At 39.9% G+C, this 17,643-nt stretch overlaps 1 protein-coding gene across 6 annotated transcripts in view; it reads left to right on the forward strand.

The window, feature by feature from the left end:
• Positions 1-17,643, forward strand: part of EML4 (EMAP like 4) — a 317,947-nt gene that overhangs the window by 236,017 nt on the left and 64,287 nt on the right. For 4 of the 6 annotated variants that reach the window (XM_089677831.1, XM_089677836.1, XM_089677835.1 and 1 more), the window contains 5 exons: positions 1,724-1,749; positions 2,054-2,086; positions 15,119-15,242; positions 16,740-16,889; positions 16,978-17,047. In XM_089677831.1, coding sequence (XP_089533957.1) covers positions 1,724-1,749; positions 2,054-2,086; positions 15,119-15,242; positions 16,740-16,889; positions 16,978-17,047 — 403 coding nt within the window. The remainder of the gene's footprint in view (positions 1-1,723; positions 1,750-2,053; positions 2,087-15,118; positions 15,243-16,739; positions 16,890-16,977; positions 17,048-17,643) is intronic. The other 2 variants (XM_089677834.1, XM_089677837.1) reach the window with 1 other exon arrangement.

Raw genomic sequence — 17,643 nt, forward strand, 5'->3', positions numbered from 1 at the left:
GGTGAACTTATCCTTTAACTTGTGTGAATAAAAAGGTTAGTTACATGTAGACATCTTCCAGCATTGGCTTATTCACAAAAATAGTAGCAAAAATCAAGCTTTTTCTTTTTTGTTTTTAATTAACTTTTCTCACCACCGCTTTCCATGTAACTGACAGCCTGCTTTGTTTTTGAGTACCTCATAGACAGAAGATAGTCATTCAAGCTGGCCAAAAAGCTGCCAGATTGCCCTTAGTCTCACATTTAAAGGTGCATAAATCTCACAAGAAATACCACCAGATTACAAACACGAATAAACTCACTGGCTCTTTAGTAAAAAAAAGTGCAGCACTTGAAGTAAACAACTATGGTGGTGGAATCAGTCCATGCACGTATGAATATTCCAGAAGTCCGCCAATATGAACAATAACTGTAGAAAATGGTAGGATTGTGCGCTTACCAGATGCGCATCGAATATGCGCATGTAAAAATTCCTCTTCAGGGACTTATGGTAGTAATGTATGATGGATATCAGTGGGGCATCCGTCTAGGAAAGGGCAGCTCTGCGGTCAGTGGAAGATGTCTGCTTGGCTCCAGAGGTCTCCTATAGGGTCAGCCACCTGTTTACAGGGATTCCCTTCCTCTGGATACTTGCTCAGACTGGTACTTCTCACAGGCTCTGCGGGCTTAAAAAGCTCCATAAAGAAGCCATAAAATTGTGCCCATAGTGTAGTAATTTTAAAATTCAATATATTTTTATTAAAATAACATCCATTAGGGATGACAGGTACACTGACCATTTTGTACTATATTTCTGAGGTTTCTTTTGGTTGCCTGAGTGTACTAGCTGCTGCACAGGGGAGCGCTCACTACCGTATATGTGCGTATATATATATATATATACACATTCCCTGGCTTTTTTGACAGTTTGCCAGCTTGACCATTCCCAGTCTATGCACTGTTGTTGGCTATTGAACATTGTAATTAAGTAGAGGTATTGTAACGGAACCATTTTCTTTTATAGCAAATAAAAACATTTTATTCTCCTTTTCCGCACAGCAAATCAATACATTTTTTTTGCTGCAGTGAGCTTTGAGAGAAGCGAACCCTTTTGTGAAATCCTAAAACATACAGAATGTGTTTTTTTTTTTGTATTTTTTGTGATGCCACATTTGCTCACACACTATTTTCTGTCTTCTGTGTTGCTCACATAACATAGATTGCAGCCTTTTCTGAAGCCCCAGTGATTTTCTGATGTGGAGAGCTGTGTAAACTGAACCACAAGCATGAAATATACATTTCTGGTTGGCCACTAGGCCTCATGCCTTAATTTTTTTCTACTATTATTATTATTATACAGTATTTATAAAGCGCCAATTGTTTGCTCAGCGCTGTACATTACAAAGGGGGACAGAACATGTGACAGAACAACAACAATACAATGCAAAACATGAGGGGATTGAGGGCTCTGCTCTTTCGAGCTTACAATCTAGGAGATGAACGTACTTTGCATTTTGTTGTATGCCATGTAACTTTAAAACCCAATAAAAAGTTTGAACAAGAAATATATATTTCTGGCCATAATGTCAAATCTTAGCAGTCTAAAATGTTTTCAGGTTTTGCTCACACAAGCCCTGTGATCACTAAGGCTCTCACAAACCGTAGCCAGTCCATGCCATTCAAGTAGCGGCCAACAAGTCTGAATTTGCTAATGTAAAGTAATGATGAATTATTTTTGTTTTCAGGCATAAAGATATTGTCATCAGCCCAGGTAAAAACTCAAGAACGTGCAGCCTTTCTTATCTCATTGTGCTTACTTTTTCTTGTGCTTACTCTTATCGCTCTTCTTTTCATATGACTAAAACAAAAACTTTAATTTTGGATTTTCTTTTTTTTTTTTTTTTTTTTAGTTTTAAGAACTTTTGTTAATACACAATTTTTACTCATAGTGTGTGCTTTGATTAAGTGTTCATTTCACATGAAATCAAAATTTAACAGCAAGATTACATGCTAAGCAGAAGGAAAATTTTGTTATTCTGGCGTTCTAAGTTGTTTTACTTCTGTCTCAAAACCAGCAAAAATGTCCACCCGAGAAAAAAACAGCCAAGGTAAGATTGTTGCTCGGATCGTACAGCTTGGCTTTGTTTCTTGATGCCTTTCCTTTTGCTCTCCTAACATTTTGCTGATTTCTGCTTCTTAAAATGTGTGTATGTATATATATATATATATATATATATATATATATATATATTTATATATGTATATATATATATATAATATTGCTGGCATGCAGACTCCTGCCTCTTGGTTTTTGTACCGGTGGCCCCATGATGATGTTGTAGACTCTTGAAAATGGCATGTGCCTGGAATTTAAAAGATGAGTGTAGTTTTATGCTAACCATCCCTCTCACCGCAGTATGCTTTTAAAATTATACATATCACAGGATGTGGTGAATATCAAGCTAGCTAATGATATTTGCCTTCCCCTGATTATTGCACACATCTGGGTGGGCAGTAAAGCTGATGGCCATTGCTATGCAGTGCAAAGCAGAAATTCATAAGTAATCAATCTAATACCTATCTTGTGCCTGTTTTAAAGTGGGGGGATTTTAAAAATACCTTTAAGCTGGGTACACATTAATAGTTTCTTTTTTTTTTTTTTGTTCAATCAGCAGGTTGAACGAAGAAAAAAAAGTAAACTCAGCGCCATTCCAACACAAGTGATGTTGGTGCGGCAGTCTACCCTGCTGATCCCAGTGGCTTACCAGATGTTGGTTTTCCAGCCTATTAAACCATCTTCTAACAGACAGACAGCCATACACACTGACCAAAAATGGTCCAGTTCCTGCTGAACCAGATGATTTTCAGCCATTGTGTACCCAGCTTTAGTTTTTAAAGGATCCGTACACCCAAAACTAAAGCTGGCCATAGACGGTGTGATTTTCTTTCCTGCAACCACTGACTGTGTTGATGGGGGAATCCCTTTTTTCAGAACCATTGTGGTGTTCTAGCAGAGGGAGCCGTCACCGTTGGGAGAACACAGTGATTACTGCTATAATAGCCGCTAGCAATAGTCGCATGTAAAACCTGACAGGCTGGTTGCACCCAAGTTGATCGACCGAGATTTGAACCATCTATGGTCAGCTTTAGACTTCAAATTCCAGGTTACTGAATCACCCAAAAAGATCTTGTATCTTTTTAGGTAACCTTGACAATGAGAACTATGCTCTTGCATAGTAATTATGAAAGTGTCTAATACTCTCTCTGCTGGATTCTGTCATTTGCTACTTTATTCATGGTAAAGTGACAGGTTCTCTTGTAAGGACAACCTTCCTCCCCAGTGCGTCTGCTAATACCTTCCATGGTCGTCCACGCCTTCCATCCAAGCTAGGAGTCTAAAACCTGTGTGAGTTCCATGTTGGATAGTGTTGGAACATACATAGGGTTAACTCCTTTCTCCTCCTCCGTACATGACAACCTGACACGTCATAGCCAATTCTAGCTGCAGCTTTGCATCCTGGGAGCAGGTCATGTGCTCCCTCCCCAGAAAGACCCTGTATTTATCAGGGGCTCCAGCAAAGTAACAGAATGGTGGGGGAATGCAGTATAGATAAAGGTATGTAGGAGATTCGCTTCTTGCAAGATGACCTGTCATTTTTGCCTTGAAATGGCACAACTGACAGATTTTCTTTAACTGGATTATTTGTTTTGGGTTCACAGTAGCATTAATTAAATTTAATGAGGTTCTACAGGAGGCAAAAAGGATTCTCAGTGATTTACAGTCCCTATGGCAATAACTTTATAAGCTACAGTGCCTTGAAAAATGATTCCTATCCCTTGAAATTGTCCACATTTTGTCATGTTACAACCAAAAACGTAAATGTATTTGCTTTTATGTGATAGACCAACACAAAGTGGCTTATAATTGTGAAGTGGAAGGAAAATGATAAATGCTTTTAATTTTTATTTTTTACAATTATGAGAAAAGTGTGGTGTGCTTTTGTATTCAGCCACCTTTACTCTGATACCCTTAACTAAAATCCAGTGGAACCAATTACCTTCAGAAGTCACCTAATTAGTAAATAGAGTCTACCTGTGTGTAATTTAATCTCTGCATACATACAGCTGTTCTGTGAAGCCCTCAGAGATTTGTTAGAGAACATTAGTGAACAAACCTCATCATAAAGGCCAAGGAACACACCAGACAGGTCAGATAAAGTTATGGAGAATTTTAAAGCAGGGTTAGATTATAAAAATACATTGCAAGCTTTGACCATGTCACGGAGCACTGTTCAATCCAACATCCAAAAATGGAAAGAGTATGGCACAACTGCAAACCTACCAAGACATGGCCATCCACATAAATTGACAGGCCGGGCAAGGAGAGCATTAAGCGGAGAAGCAGCCAAGAGGCTCATGGTAACTCTGGAGGAGCTGCATAGATCCACAGCTCAGGTGGGATAATGTGTCCACAGGGCAACTATTAGTTGTGCACTCCACAAATTTTGCCTTTATGGACGAGTGTCAAGAAGAAATCCATTGTTGAAAGAAAGCCATAAGTCCCATTTGCAGATTGCAAAAATCCATGTGGGGGGCACAGCAAACAGGTGGAAGAAGGTGCTTGGTCAGATGATTCCAAAATGGAACTTTTTGGCCCAAAGGCAAAACACTATGTGTGGCCAAAAACTTAACACTGCATATCACCCTGAACACACGATCCCCACCGTGAAACATGTTGGTGGCAGGATCATGTTGTGGGGATGCTTTTTTTCAGCAGAGACGGTGAAACTGGTCAGAGTTAATGGGAAGATGGATGGAGGGCAAAAGACGTGTTAGTCTGCAAAAGACGTGACACTGGAGCGAAGGTTCACCTTTCAGCAGGACAGCGACCCTAAAGCATACATCCAGAGCTACAATTGAACGGTTAAGATCAAAGAATATTTGTGTGTTAGAATGGCCCAGTCAAAGTCCAGACCTAAATCCAATTGAGAATCTGTGGCAAGACTTGAAAATTGCTGTTCACAGACACTCTCCATCCAATGTGACAGAGCTTGAGCTATTTTGCAAAGAAGAATGGGTAGAAATGTCCCTCTAGAAGTGCAAAGCTGGTAGAGACATCCCCAAAAAGGCTTGCAGCTGTAATTGCAGCGAAAGGGGGTCCTACAAAGTACTGACTCCGGGGGGCTGAATACAAATACACACCACACTTTTCACATATTTACTTGTAAAACATTTTTAAAACCATTTATCATTTTCCTTCCACTGCACAATCATGTGCCACTTTGTGTTGGTCTATCACATAAAATCCCAATAAAATACATTTGTTTTTGGTTGTAAAATGACAAAATGTGGAAAATATCAAGTATTCATATCAATATGAATACTTTTTCAAGGCACTGTATGTAAAGTCTAAGCCCTTATTTGCCATTAGTGCTACTGCGACCGAACTGATAGAGGAATTCCTGATCATTCAAAGCTTAATAGCCACCTTTCTCGGTTTTGAGAAACAGGCTTATTTACTGAGCCCCGTAAATATTTGAGGGGGAAGAGTTTTTTTCCCTTTTTATTCTGCAGAACCTCTGAGGAGTCTTAAAAAAACCAAGTTCACCTTTGGTAACATGGTACATGTTTCACCCAAACTAAGAGTGTTAAATGTCCCAGCTAGTACCCTGCTCACTCTCCTCACCCTTTCCACTGTCACAGAGGTGGGGGGGGGGGGGGGTTGGATCATCTCCCAGCACTCGCTGTCACGTTTTAAAATCGGTGCGGCTCCACCCTCTCAGCCACATCATCAATTGCCATCAGTGAATCAATAAAATACAAGTCCCATCTGCCACCGCAGCAGACTGTAGCTTTCAATGGTTTGAAAACGTTCTGTTCAACGTACTCGTAGTCCATTGCTATCAGCCCATACGGAGGTACGGCACAGAGCTCTAGGAAGAGTCTGCAGGAGCCTGACATTGCATCTGAAATGCACTGATCACGAGTACAATTTTCAGTGGGCTCCTGAGAAAAAATAGTCGCATACCTGCAAAAAAACTGCATTTATTATTTTAATAAAAGGTGAACTTTAAACCTTTTAAAAACACACACACATTAACTTAGATGTGGGCCAAAGGGATGCTATATATCCAGCAAACTGAAAAACAATCTGCATGCCTTTTTTAAATCTAATTTAGTTGGCCTGAATTGATTGCATGTCACTATGAAATTTTCTATCTAAACCTTGGCACCTCATGCTGCAGAGTCTGTGAATTGAATCTTCCAGCTTTTTCTGCTGTTCATAGTCTGCTGCTGCCTTGACATAATGCTGGCTTCTATTGACAGAAAATAAACAAACTTCATCCATTCTATTTCAAACGCTTTTCAATCAGCTTTTTTACCCTCCTCTATAAACTCTGCTTTAGCATGAAATCCTCTATAATCTGTGCATGCTGTTTCTATGCATGTTTATTGGTCTTCACTGGACTTTAGCCTTGGCCTGTGTGGCTGCACATTGATCAGACGTAGGCTGGCCAAAGACAACTTGATCCCACCTAGGATATGATACTAAGGCTGTTTAAGGATTCACAATGACTAATGGATTTACACTCTTCCAACTTCCAAAACATTTGCTTTCACTGACACTGATTTTCCAGCCTGTTGGAAGAAGCAGCACTGCGAACTTTATGTGCTGAAAAGAGCATGCTGATAGGAGGAGAGAGCAAAGTGACAGATAAATGTGGTAATCACTTGGCTGCTTCTCCTTCATTATCCGGTCACAGGCTTGGGGGGGGGGGAGATGTGCATGATAGCCTGGGCTCAGAGGAAATAGGTTAAATGATGCTAGCTGTCAAACTGAGGACATTCAGTGGTGGAAGAGTCCTCTAAGGTACAACTCTGTATTTAAGGTGCGTATTGCTTCTCTACTTAAATGCACATCGGAGCGATTTTGTTGGGGGGGGGGGGGGGCATACAGCAGCCATCTTAGAGGGGAAATGGAGAGTGTGCAGTGCAAAGCTGGCTAATGAGGTGTCTCAATGGCAGGGTGTCTATCAATAAATGAGTGACATCGTAACTCCTGGTAAAAGGTCCCAAACTGTCCTTTGCTCTTGTGCTGTGTGAACAGTTGATGCACTCAGTAGCACCATTTGGCTTGCCCCAATCTCTTCATCTGCCTCCTCCTCAGTACAGCTAGTGCAATCACAATGATTAGGGCTGTTACGCTAGGCATCCTGTTTACCAATGCCTCTTCAAAACAAAAATGTGTTCATCTGTCTCTGTATTTTTCTCCCTTCGCTCCTTCTCTCAACCCACACACAGGAAAAGGTTGTGATATCAGAGGAAATAACCTGCAAAAGGCATAGCAATTTAACATGCATTAAAATGTCAACACACGTTAAATGTGCGTCAATGCCCATCTGTGGAAGGCAATGCACATCCATTTTTCGAGCATTTTAATACACGTTTATGTCTGAACAGGCCCTTATAGAACAATATAAGAAATAGAGTACCAGTAGGAAATCCAGACCCAAAATATAATTATTTGGGCCTGCCCATGCAGGAAAAGGCAGTCATGCTCTGTTAAACATTGGCTCCCTGCTGTCACATGCCTCTCCTTCGGCTGTGTCTCAAATGTCAGTTTGTTAAATCACTTGGATCCAAAAAGTTACAGTTGTTTATCTTCTCACAAACATTACTTTCCTGTTCCACAGTAAAAAAAAGTAAAATTTCCCCGTTTTGTTTAAAAAGACCACATAACGTACGTTTATTAGGGTAGATCCAGATGGCGATGTTTAAGGCTGTAAACACACCTGTAAGTGTTTGAGAAGAAGATTTTATGTATTATACCATTTTTCCAGCCAATGCCTTTAAATATACTTTTCATTTTTTTCCAGCATGCTGATGTAGATTCAGATTTATTATAAATGCCCATATCTGTCCAGTGCTCTTTCAGTATCATAGTCCACTCTGATATATACTGCCAAATGTGATTCTGTGTTCAGTACACACTTTTACAATTTTGCATTGGTGTGGAGAGCACACACGGTTTTGTTTACTTCATGCAAATGCTAACCATGTTTAAAGGATAAGCTCACCTTTGAGAACCTGTTACATTTTCCACCTGTTTTTAGGGCGGACTGACCATTTGGAAACTCAGGCACTGCCTGAGAGCCCGAGGTCAGTAGGGGGCCCCATGAGATGCCCCTGGTACCTTTTTTATAGCCTTTTTTGAGTTTGGACAAGGACACGGGCCCCATGATCCCCTATTGCCTGGGGGTCCCATGAGTTGTCAGTCCGCCCCTGGGGTGGAACTTGTAATATGTACCCACCGCTGCCTGATTTCCCCAGCCCCCCCCCCCAGTCATTGAGTCTATCTGCTTGCCCCTATGGAATGTACGAGAAAGCAGATTCACTGACAATTTGCAGGAGTCCTGCGTGGCACCAATGATCTCCTGATAGTTGGTGCAATGCTTTCCAGACTGCAAAAAAAGATAGTAAATGCATATTTTTTTACATGCAAAAAAAATTGTAATTTATTATTTTTTTTTAAAAAGTGAACTTATTCTTTAACAAAATTGAAGATACTTTTTTTTCTTATTCTATTAAAATGGCTCTAAAGGCTGAAGATTTTATTACCTTAAAGTATAACTAAAGGCAAAACTTGTTTTTTGGTTTTGGATAGAGTGGAGATAGATTAGAACAACTGTCAGTTTTTTTTTATTGCTGTCTGTGTCCCCATTAGGGAGATTCACCCTCTCGATTTGTCCTTTTGACTATTATCATCGAAAGTAAAAGAAAATCCCAAATTTTGGGTTGTCCCCAGAAAAGTAATAGAGGAGAAATTTCTCAATAAGGGACAATAGTTCTGGGGGCCTTAGTTTGCAGAGATTTCATTTTAATTTGCAGAGATTTTTTCACTTCCTGTTGTGGCTATGGGACAGGAAGAGAAGGTAAATCTCCCCAATGGGACACAGATTGCAAAAAATTAACTGAAATTACCCTCCTTTACTCTATCCAAAATGCAAAAACATTTTTCTATAGTTCTGATTTAATGCATTTCTCTGCATTAAGTTAAAAAAAAAAATATTCAGTATGCAGCTCCCCTCTCAGACCCTTCTTATACTTGAGCCCAATGTCGATCCAGTGTTGGCTCTCTTCCTCATTGGCTCAAACACACCTGAGAAAGCCATTGGCTTCCACTGCTGTCCGTTTAGTCACAGCCACTGATGAGGGAGTTGGACTGCGCCGCACGCTATGTGTCTATGGACATACACCGAATGCTCGGGAGCGAGCACAAATGAGTTCCCCTATAGCAAGCCACTTGCTATGGAGGCACTTTGCCAGGGGAAGGGAGCTTGGAGTGCTGGTGGGGGGACCACAGAAGAGTAAGATCAGGGCTGCTCTGTGCAAAACTATTGCACAGAGCAGGTAAGTGTAACATGTTTGGTTTTTAATGTGAACATTTACAATCACTTTAAGTTGCTACCATATGTTTTTTTCATCAGTCTGATTAAAGTATATCTAAAGCCATAAATGTGGTGTTTTTTTGTTTTGTTCTTTTCATTTTGGATAAAGTGTAGGAGTAATTAAGGAGGTTTCCCTTCACTTCCTGTTATTTACACTCAACAGGAGAAGGGAGAATAACATAATGTGAGGGAAGTTCCCTTCTCACATAGTCACAAAAGCAAGTTTCCATTTTGGAAGATTTCCCTGCTAGTTTTGGCAACTTTTGGAGGTGGCAACTCAGGATTTAGGATTTACCCCTTACTTTACTCTGATGATCAGGACAGTTCGAGAGAGTGAGTCTCCCTAATGGGAAACCAATGGCAATAGAAACCTAACAGTAGTTCTTCCACTCTATCCAAATCCCAAAACAGTTTTGACTTTAGATATACTTTGACAGGTTTTGCATTTCAATACAAGTCTGTAAGAATACAAAACCTGCTTGAAGCAGATCAAACTTGGGTCAGAAGATGGTCAGTTGCAGGTCAAATGCACAAGTCAATGAATTCTGAATGATCTCAGAGGCATCTCAAACCAATAATGGATGCCTTCTACACAGGCTCAAAGCCCCGTGATATAGGCCCATAAATGTGTGAAATCACTCATTTAGTGGAATTTCATTAGCCATAAAAAATATTTTAATCCCTTATCTCATAAAGGGAGAAATTACTAGGTATGCTCACCACGCGCTTTATGGTATTTATATTCATTTTTTTATTCTTTGATTATTTAAACAGCTGCCAATGCCAGTTCAGTTTTATTATTAATGTAATTCAAGTTTCAAAGGTTTCTGTGTTACACCAGAAGGCTTTGCTTAACATTGAGCTGCGGAAAGTAGGTAAGATTTTATATTAGATGTCAAAGTTTGACAAGCAAGGAGGCCTAATGTTTATAGTTACAGACCATTTTTAAAATTTTCAAGGACATTTTGCTGTTTATTGCCTTATCAACTGTTCTATTGTTCAGGGCCCAGCACATATACAAAAAAAAGAAAATAAAAAGTTTATGCATGTACTACCCTATTCTTACTTTTTTCTTAGGTGCGTCTAAATGCCAAATACAAAAATGTAATATATTGTCGTTTATCAGTCTTTAGATATGGTGGCTGCATTTGTTATTGTTTTTCAGGCAAACATTTTCAGGAAGTGCAAAAAATACTTGTTTGAGTTTTCCAGAAATGTAGTGACCGTAAAAGAAAGTGCAAAGTAACTAGTAATAAAGCTAATGGAGGCCTGGGCTTCCTAGATTCAAGAAACTCCATCATTATTCAACAGGACTCTAGACTGGACACATCTGAAATCTCAAAAGCTATGTATGGATATTTCAGGAAATTCTTGCAGGGCACAAAAAAGATCCTTTGGATACACAAGACATGTAGGAATCATAACTCCATTATTGCCCCTATAACTACCCTACACTTAGAACTTGGTATGGACGTGCCATAATTGGGAAAACAATTCCTCCATCATGCCACTATTAGTCAAGCCTATATACCTTCTGGCTCTGGATGAGAATATTTTTTTAGCTGTGAGCCAGAGAGGGCCTGCTGCATCTTTGTCATGTTGCCAGATGTGGCAAAGCACTTGATTTTTCAGAAATGAATAGATGAGGGCATACGCCCCTAGACTTTAAGAGATGATTTCACCTTCGTAACTTTATCAAGTGCCTTTCAAAACTATGGCAACACTTGGACTCCCTTATTTCAATGTAAAAAGTATGCTTGCCTACTTTAGGTCCTTCTCGTGGCATCTTGCTGCTGTACACCCTGCCCCTGGTAGCAGCCCATTCAAACTCTCTGGCCTACCTAGGAGCAGGAGCTGTCTTGCATCACTTGACAAACACTGATCCAAAATCCTAAGTTCAACTCGTACTTTCTGTCTCAACACCAATATATCAGAGAGCAACCCTATACTCATAGCTCACTGGTACAGAGACCAAGTGGGCTTAAGTAGGTAAGACAATCTGGTTTCTCGAATATCCTGGAGATTTGGACTGGCACCTGGTACCCTTTCCCACATTGGTGGCAGTGTCCACTTACTGAATCCTAAGAATTCTAATAAAAATTACTAACGTGACCTTTTCAAGGGACCCTCAGGTCAGCCGATTCCACAAAACAAAGTCGTCTGTCCCTACATATAAGAATTTATTGATGCCACTCTTCCTGAATGTGAGCTTAAGCCTGGTCCCCAAATATTGAAAATCACTCAGACCACTATCAGTAGGAGAGTTGAGTTGACAAGATACCTTTTGATGGAAGAGATTATTACTATTTAGAAACGGGTTGACTGTACTGCATATTACAAAACATGAGGGAGCTGGCTACTTTTTAAAAACTCCACTATGGACAATCCTAGACCTTTATTTTACAGTAGTGATCACATTTTATGTCAGTCACTGTAGATGTGAGAAGACCTAGTGAATACTGATCATAAAAACAGGTGATGTCCTTTAAAACATTGTGTGTCCCCAACGTCCTCCTACCTCATTATTCTACTTTACAAATATGAATGGATCCAGATTTAAAGAATACCTGTGAAAGCATTTAGCATATTGTTTATTATAGGTACTTGTATAGTGCCGTCAATTTCACGCTGCGCTTTACATATAATATAGCACATTCACATCACTCCTCCCCCCGCCCCCCTCGAGCTTACAATCTAAGGGCCCTAACTTACATTCACACATACTAGGGCTAGTTTAGACAAATGCCAATTACCCTACTGGCATGTATTTGGAGTGTAGGAGGAAACCCACGCAGGCACAGGGAGAAAATGCTAACTCCAGACAGGTAGTTCCGTCGCTGGGACTCGAACAGACAACCCTTGTGCTAACCACTAAGCCACTGTGCTGCCCCAACTGTAACTTGCTGTAACTCTATATGCATGTTTTTTTTTAATGTGTGCTGCCTATTTTATGGATAAAACACAAATCAAACTTTATTAAAAAAATGTGTACAGAACCATATCTTTATTGTGTACGCTACTAGTCCCATCACCCACTATGTAATAGTGGTGAACAAAGGCAGACCTGTTTGAAGTCCAGCCTGTATGATAGCGTTCGCTGCCCCCCTATAGATAAAATGTAGACATAAAGGGACAGGAAGTGTGATATTTACTGGAATACCATTTGAAAAAATATCCAGAAAATAGAAAACTAATGCAGGCACCACATCTAAGGACTGGTAAGCTGCAATATGACATTTTGGTTTTCGAGTTTACAGTGCCTTGAAAAAGTATTCATATCCCTTGAAATGTTCCACATTTTGTCATGTTACAACCACAAATGTAAATTTATTTTTTCGGGATTTTATGTGATAGACCAACACAAAGTGGCTTTTTTTTTTGTTTTTTTTTTTTGAAAATATGTGAAAAGTGTGGTGTGCATTTGTATTCAGCCACCTTTACTCTGATACCCCTAATTAAAATCCAGTGGAACCAATTGCCTTCAGAAGTCACCTAAGTAGTAAACAGTCCACCTGTGTGTAATTTAATCTCAATATAAATACAGTTGTTCTGTGAAGCCCTCAGAGGTTTGTTAGAGAACATTAGTGAACAAACAGCATTATTAAGGCCAAGTAACACACCAGACAGGTCAGGGATAAAATTGTGGAGAATTTTAAAGCAGGGCTAGGTTTTAAAAAAAAAAAAATATACCAAGCTTTGAGCATCTCATGGAGTACTGTTCAATGGCACAACTGCAAACCTACCAAGACATGGCCGTCCACCTAAACTGACAGGTCTAGGCAAAGAGCATTAATCAGAGAAGCAGCCAAGAGGACCATGGTAACTCTGGAGGAGCTGCAGAGATTCACAGCTTAGATGTGAGAATTTGTCCACAGGACAACTATTAGTCGTGCACTCCACAAATCTGGCCTTTATGGAAGAGTGGCAAGAAGAAAGCCATTGTTGGAAGAGAAGCCATAAGAAGTCCCGTTTGCGGTTTGCGAGAAACCATGTGGGGGGCACAGCAAACGTGGAAGAAGGTGCTCTGGTCAGATGAGACCAAAATTGAACTTATTGGCCTTAATGCAAATGCTATGTTTGGCAGAAAAGGAACACTGCACATCCCCCTGAATACACCATGCTTACTGTGAAACATGGTGGTGGCAGCATCATGTTGTACAAATGCTTTTCTTCAGCAGGGACAGGGAAACTGGTCAGAGTTGATGAGAAGATGGATGGAGCCAAATACAGGACAATCTTAGAAGAAAACCTGTTGGAGTCTGCAAAAGACTTGAGACCGGGGCGGAGGTTCACCTTCCAGCAGGACAACAACACAAAACATACATCCAGAGCTACAATGGAATGGTTTAGATCAAAGCATATTCATGTGTTAGAATGGTCCTGTCACAGTCCAGACCTAAATCCAATTGAGAATCTGTGGCAAGACTTGAAAATTGCTGTTCACAGACGCTGTCCATTCAATCTGACAGAGCATGAGCTATTCTGCAAAGAAAATGGGCAAAAATTTCACTCTATAGATGTGCAAAGCTTGTAGAGACATCCCCAAAGAGACTTGCAGCTGTAATTACAGCGAAAGGGGGTCCTAAAAAGTATGAACTCAGGGGGGCTGAAAACAAATTATATTTATTTGTAAAACATTTTTTTGTAAACCATTTATCATTTTACTTCCACTTCACAATTATGTTGCACTTTGTGTTGGTCTATCACATACTGTAAAAGCTAAATAAAATACATTTACGTATTTGGTTGTAACATGACAAAATGTGGAAAATTTCAAGGGGTATGAATACTTTTTCAAGGCACTGTAGATATGCTTAAAGGATATGTGTACATTCTGTATTTATTTTCAATTTTTACTTGTCTTTGCAACCTGCCTAAAAAGCAGGTTACATAAGCGCCTTTTATTTATTTTTTTTTCTTTCTATTTCTTTTTTCATTAAAAAATAAAAACTACCCATCTGATTGAATGGAGGTTGCCCAGTGCATGCATGGGCCTGACTGTTTAAGATTTTGTTTTTTACTCTGAAGCTTTGTGGGCAATATCTTGCTGACTTGGGGACAGGCGAGTATTATAAAACTTGCAAGGACAGCTTGGGGCAGGGGACGCTTTAATGTGTATGTGCACCTTTTGGTGTATTTCGCTTTAAGCGCACTGAGAGCATGTTGCACAACGCAACATTCAGGAAAAGGACCCATTAACATCACGTGTGAGGAGTATTCTCGACTCTTATCTGAAGTACATTTTGTTGTATTTATTACTTGTCTGTTAACCTGGAAAAGGTATTTTGACTATAGGCTAAGAGTGCTGAAAATCTTATTGAGAGCTGGACACCTCCCCCCAAAAAATATTGGCTTTACCCCAATTAAATACCTTATACACATCTGTTTACTGATTACTGTGCTTCGCTGTTCAAGCCCACTTTACTTTCAATAACATTGCTAAGCTCTTTCAATCCACAAAGAGCAGTAAAATTGCCCAGAGAAGGATTTTTTTTCGATAGATAAAAACCATATTGATGATGATACAATAAATACATAAAATTTTCTTCTTTTTTGGATATTGGCGTGGCCTTCCAAACAACCACTTAAGCTCTGGAGGCAGCAGAGCCAACGTTTAGCTCCTTGGATGGCATATTGCTTGCAGATCTGTGCACGTTGTCTGACAACAGTTGAAATATTTTGTCTCTGCAGAAGGAGAATACATAAAAATGTTTATGCGAGGTCGACCAATCACAATGTTCATTCCTTCGGATGTGGAGAGCTATGAAGACATAAGAACAGAACTGTCACCAGAGAAGTTAAAACTGGAGTGGGTGTATCCTTAATTGTCCTATATCTGGTCCTCATAGCTAGCATGTCAGTTGTTGGAAAAAGGACCATAAACTGTATATAATGCTGGATTATTTTATTGCATTCATTAGAACCTTGCCAGGATTTTATTGCTGGCTGTCTGCCCTGGTTGCCGTATTCAAATGAACAGAAAATAATTTAAAAAATCCAAAATTTTGCAGTTGTCCAGAACAAGAAGTTAAATCTTCCTGTGGGGATGCCTATTGAATTGATAGCTGTCTAGAAGAGAAATGAACTTTGGATAGGTTTCTTAATATGTCCTGTTACAGGACGTGAAATGAAGGGGAAAAAATTTGGTTAAATATACATGATTTGATTATGATATGGTAGTTTCTGTGCCAAAGCTTTGGCTGGTAAACTATAATCGGTAAAGAGTGTACGTAAAGCCTAAACTTTTTTTTTTTTTGGGGGGGGGGGGGTAAAGTAGGAAAAATCTAAACCCTGGTCATTTTTTTTTTTTTACCATTCTTTTTCTGTCTTAGTCCAAATTGGGGAAATTTCTCTTCACCTCCTGTCCTACACCACCAACAGAAATAAAAGAAAATGTCTCTAAAGGGAGAAGAAATCCTGTCCAAGGCCCCTTTCAAACAATCAGTCCAATCGGGTCTGCCTGTCAGTTTTTCAGACCCTCCATTCGCCTCTATGGCGCGGCGGGTGTAAACAACTTCTGTCTGTTTACACCTGCCTACCTCTACTCTGATCTGCTAAACAGAAATGGAAGGGTATCCCCCCCCCCCCCCCCATCAGGTGGATTGGATCGGAGGACAGTCGGGTGTACAAGGAAAGTTGGTCCATTTACACCCGACCGCCCATAAAGCAGAAGGGACTGTGTCTGTGTTTGCTCTGCATAAACAGTCATCCTTCCGCTCTGCCCTGCTCACTGGGGGATCAGTGAACAGATCCCCCACTGAGCAAAGCGGAGTCCACCCTGTGGAAAAGGGGCCCTATATTGGTGTTACCAGAACATGTGTCCCCATTGGAAGATTTTTCAGTCGCCCCTCTACCGCCTTTTGTACCTGAGATGATAGTGAATCTCTGTAGTGGGAAATCGGACAACAATAAATTTGTATTCATTTATATTGTCTCTTGAAACTGAAGGAAGTTCTGCTATGTCAGCTGTTTCCATAGTACAGTTGACAAACTGGAGAAACCGCTAGTCCTAAAGCAGGGTATAAGACTTCTGCAAATTCAGGTGAGATGGTTAGAAGACCAGTTTCAAAAGACATAAGAGGTGAGCATCAAAATGTGGTGTGAGAAGAGCCTACAAGGTGCATATTTGTAAAGATGATGCAGCATTTTGTAAATATTAAAAAAAAAAAAAAAAAAATTCCCTTCAGCAAACAGATTTGATGTTTAGACGTCTGTGAAAGAAAAAATGACTTTCCTTCATCCATATGTAATATTGCTTCTGTTACTTTCTGTAAAGCTTGTGGCATGTTGACCTTAACAGAAGGTTGTGAAGATATGGTTACCGTGGGAGAGACTGTCGAGCCAATGTTTACCTTCTCCCTACCGGAGAAATTGTATATTTCATAGCATCTGTTGTAGTTCTGTTCAATTACGACGAGAGGACTCAGCGCCATTATCTTGGTCACACAGATTGTGTTAAATGGTAAAACAACTATACACATACAACTCAATTGAACTTATGGGTTGTCTGTTCTAAGTGGTACAGTACTTTTATTTATATTTTTCTGTAGCATTGCCGTTCATCCAGACAAAATCAGAATAGCAACTGGACAGATAGCTGGTGTGGACAAAGATGGAAGGGTAAGTAACTGCATTTTTTTCTTTTCTAGGTCTGAGTTGTGGCACAAATATTTTATTTAAAAGTATCCCTTCCATACTATTACATTCCAACATGATCATAATGACTGCATACAAAGTATATTACTTTAAATTCATTGTTAAATTTTTGTAGTGGGATATTTAAACAGTACAAAACTACAGTTACAGTTTTTACACTTTTCTTAACTTTGGGACCGAACGTTTTTTGAGACTGTCGTGCACACTCAGTAGTTGGATGATAGTATGAGAGGAGAAAGCAACTCCAGGTGACCTCTGACACTCATATTAATGAATCGGACTAAGATATAATAATCCTATCTAAACAAAGGAGAGTATCTTTCACTATTAAAAACACAATGTTAACCTGTAATCTGCCCATTCAGAGCAAAGCAGCAGGTTGGATTGAACCTCTCCATCCTCAGCAACTAATACTCTCCTTCACTCCACCTTCCACTCTGTTCAAAGCTGGGAGCCAAAGGAAATATCTGATACATCCAGATATGCAGGGGCATATGACTCGCCCCAGGTGACAGCAATGGGACAGTCAGTGGTGTCTCATTGGGAGACCATAACCCATA

Source organism: Staurois parvus, unplaced genomic scaffold (genome assembly GCF_062004578.1).
Source record: "Staurois parvus isolate SC_StPar_1 unplaced genomic scaffold, SC_StPar_1.0 ptg000192l, whole genome shotgun sequence".
NCBI lineage: Eukaryota > Metazoa > Chordata > Amphibia > Anura > Ranidae > Staurois > Staurois parvus.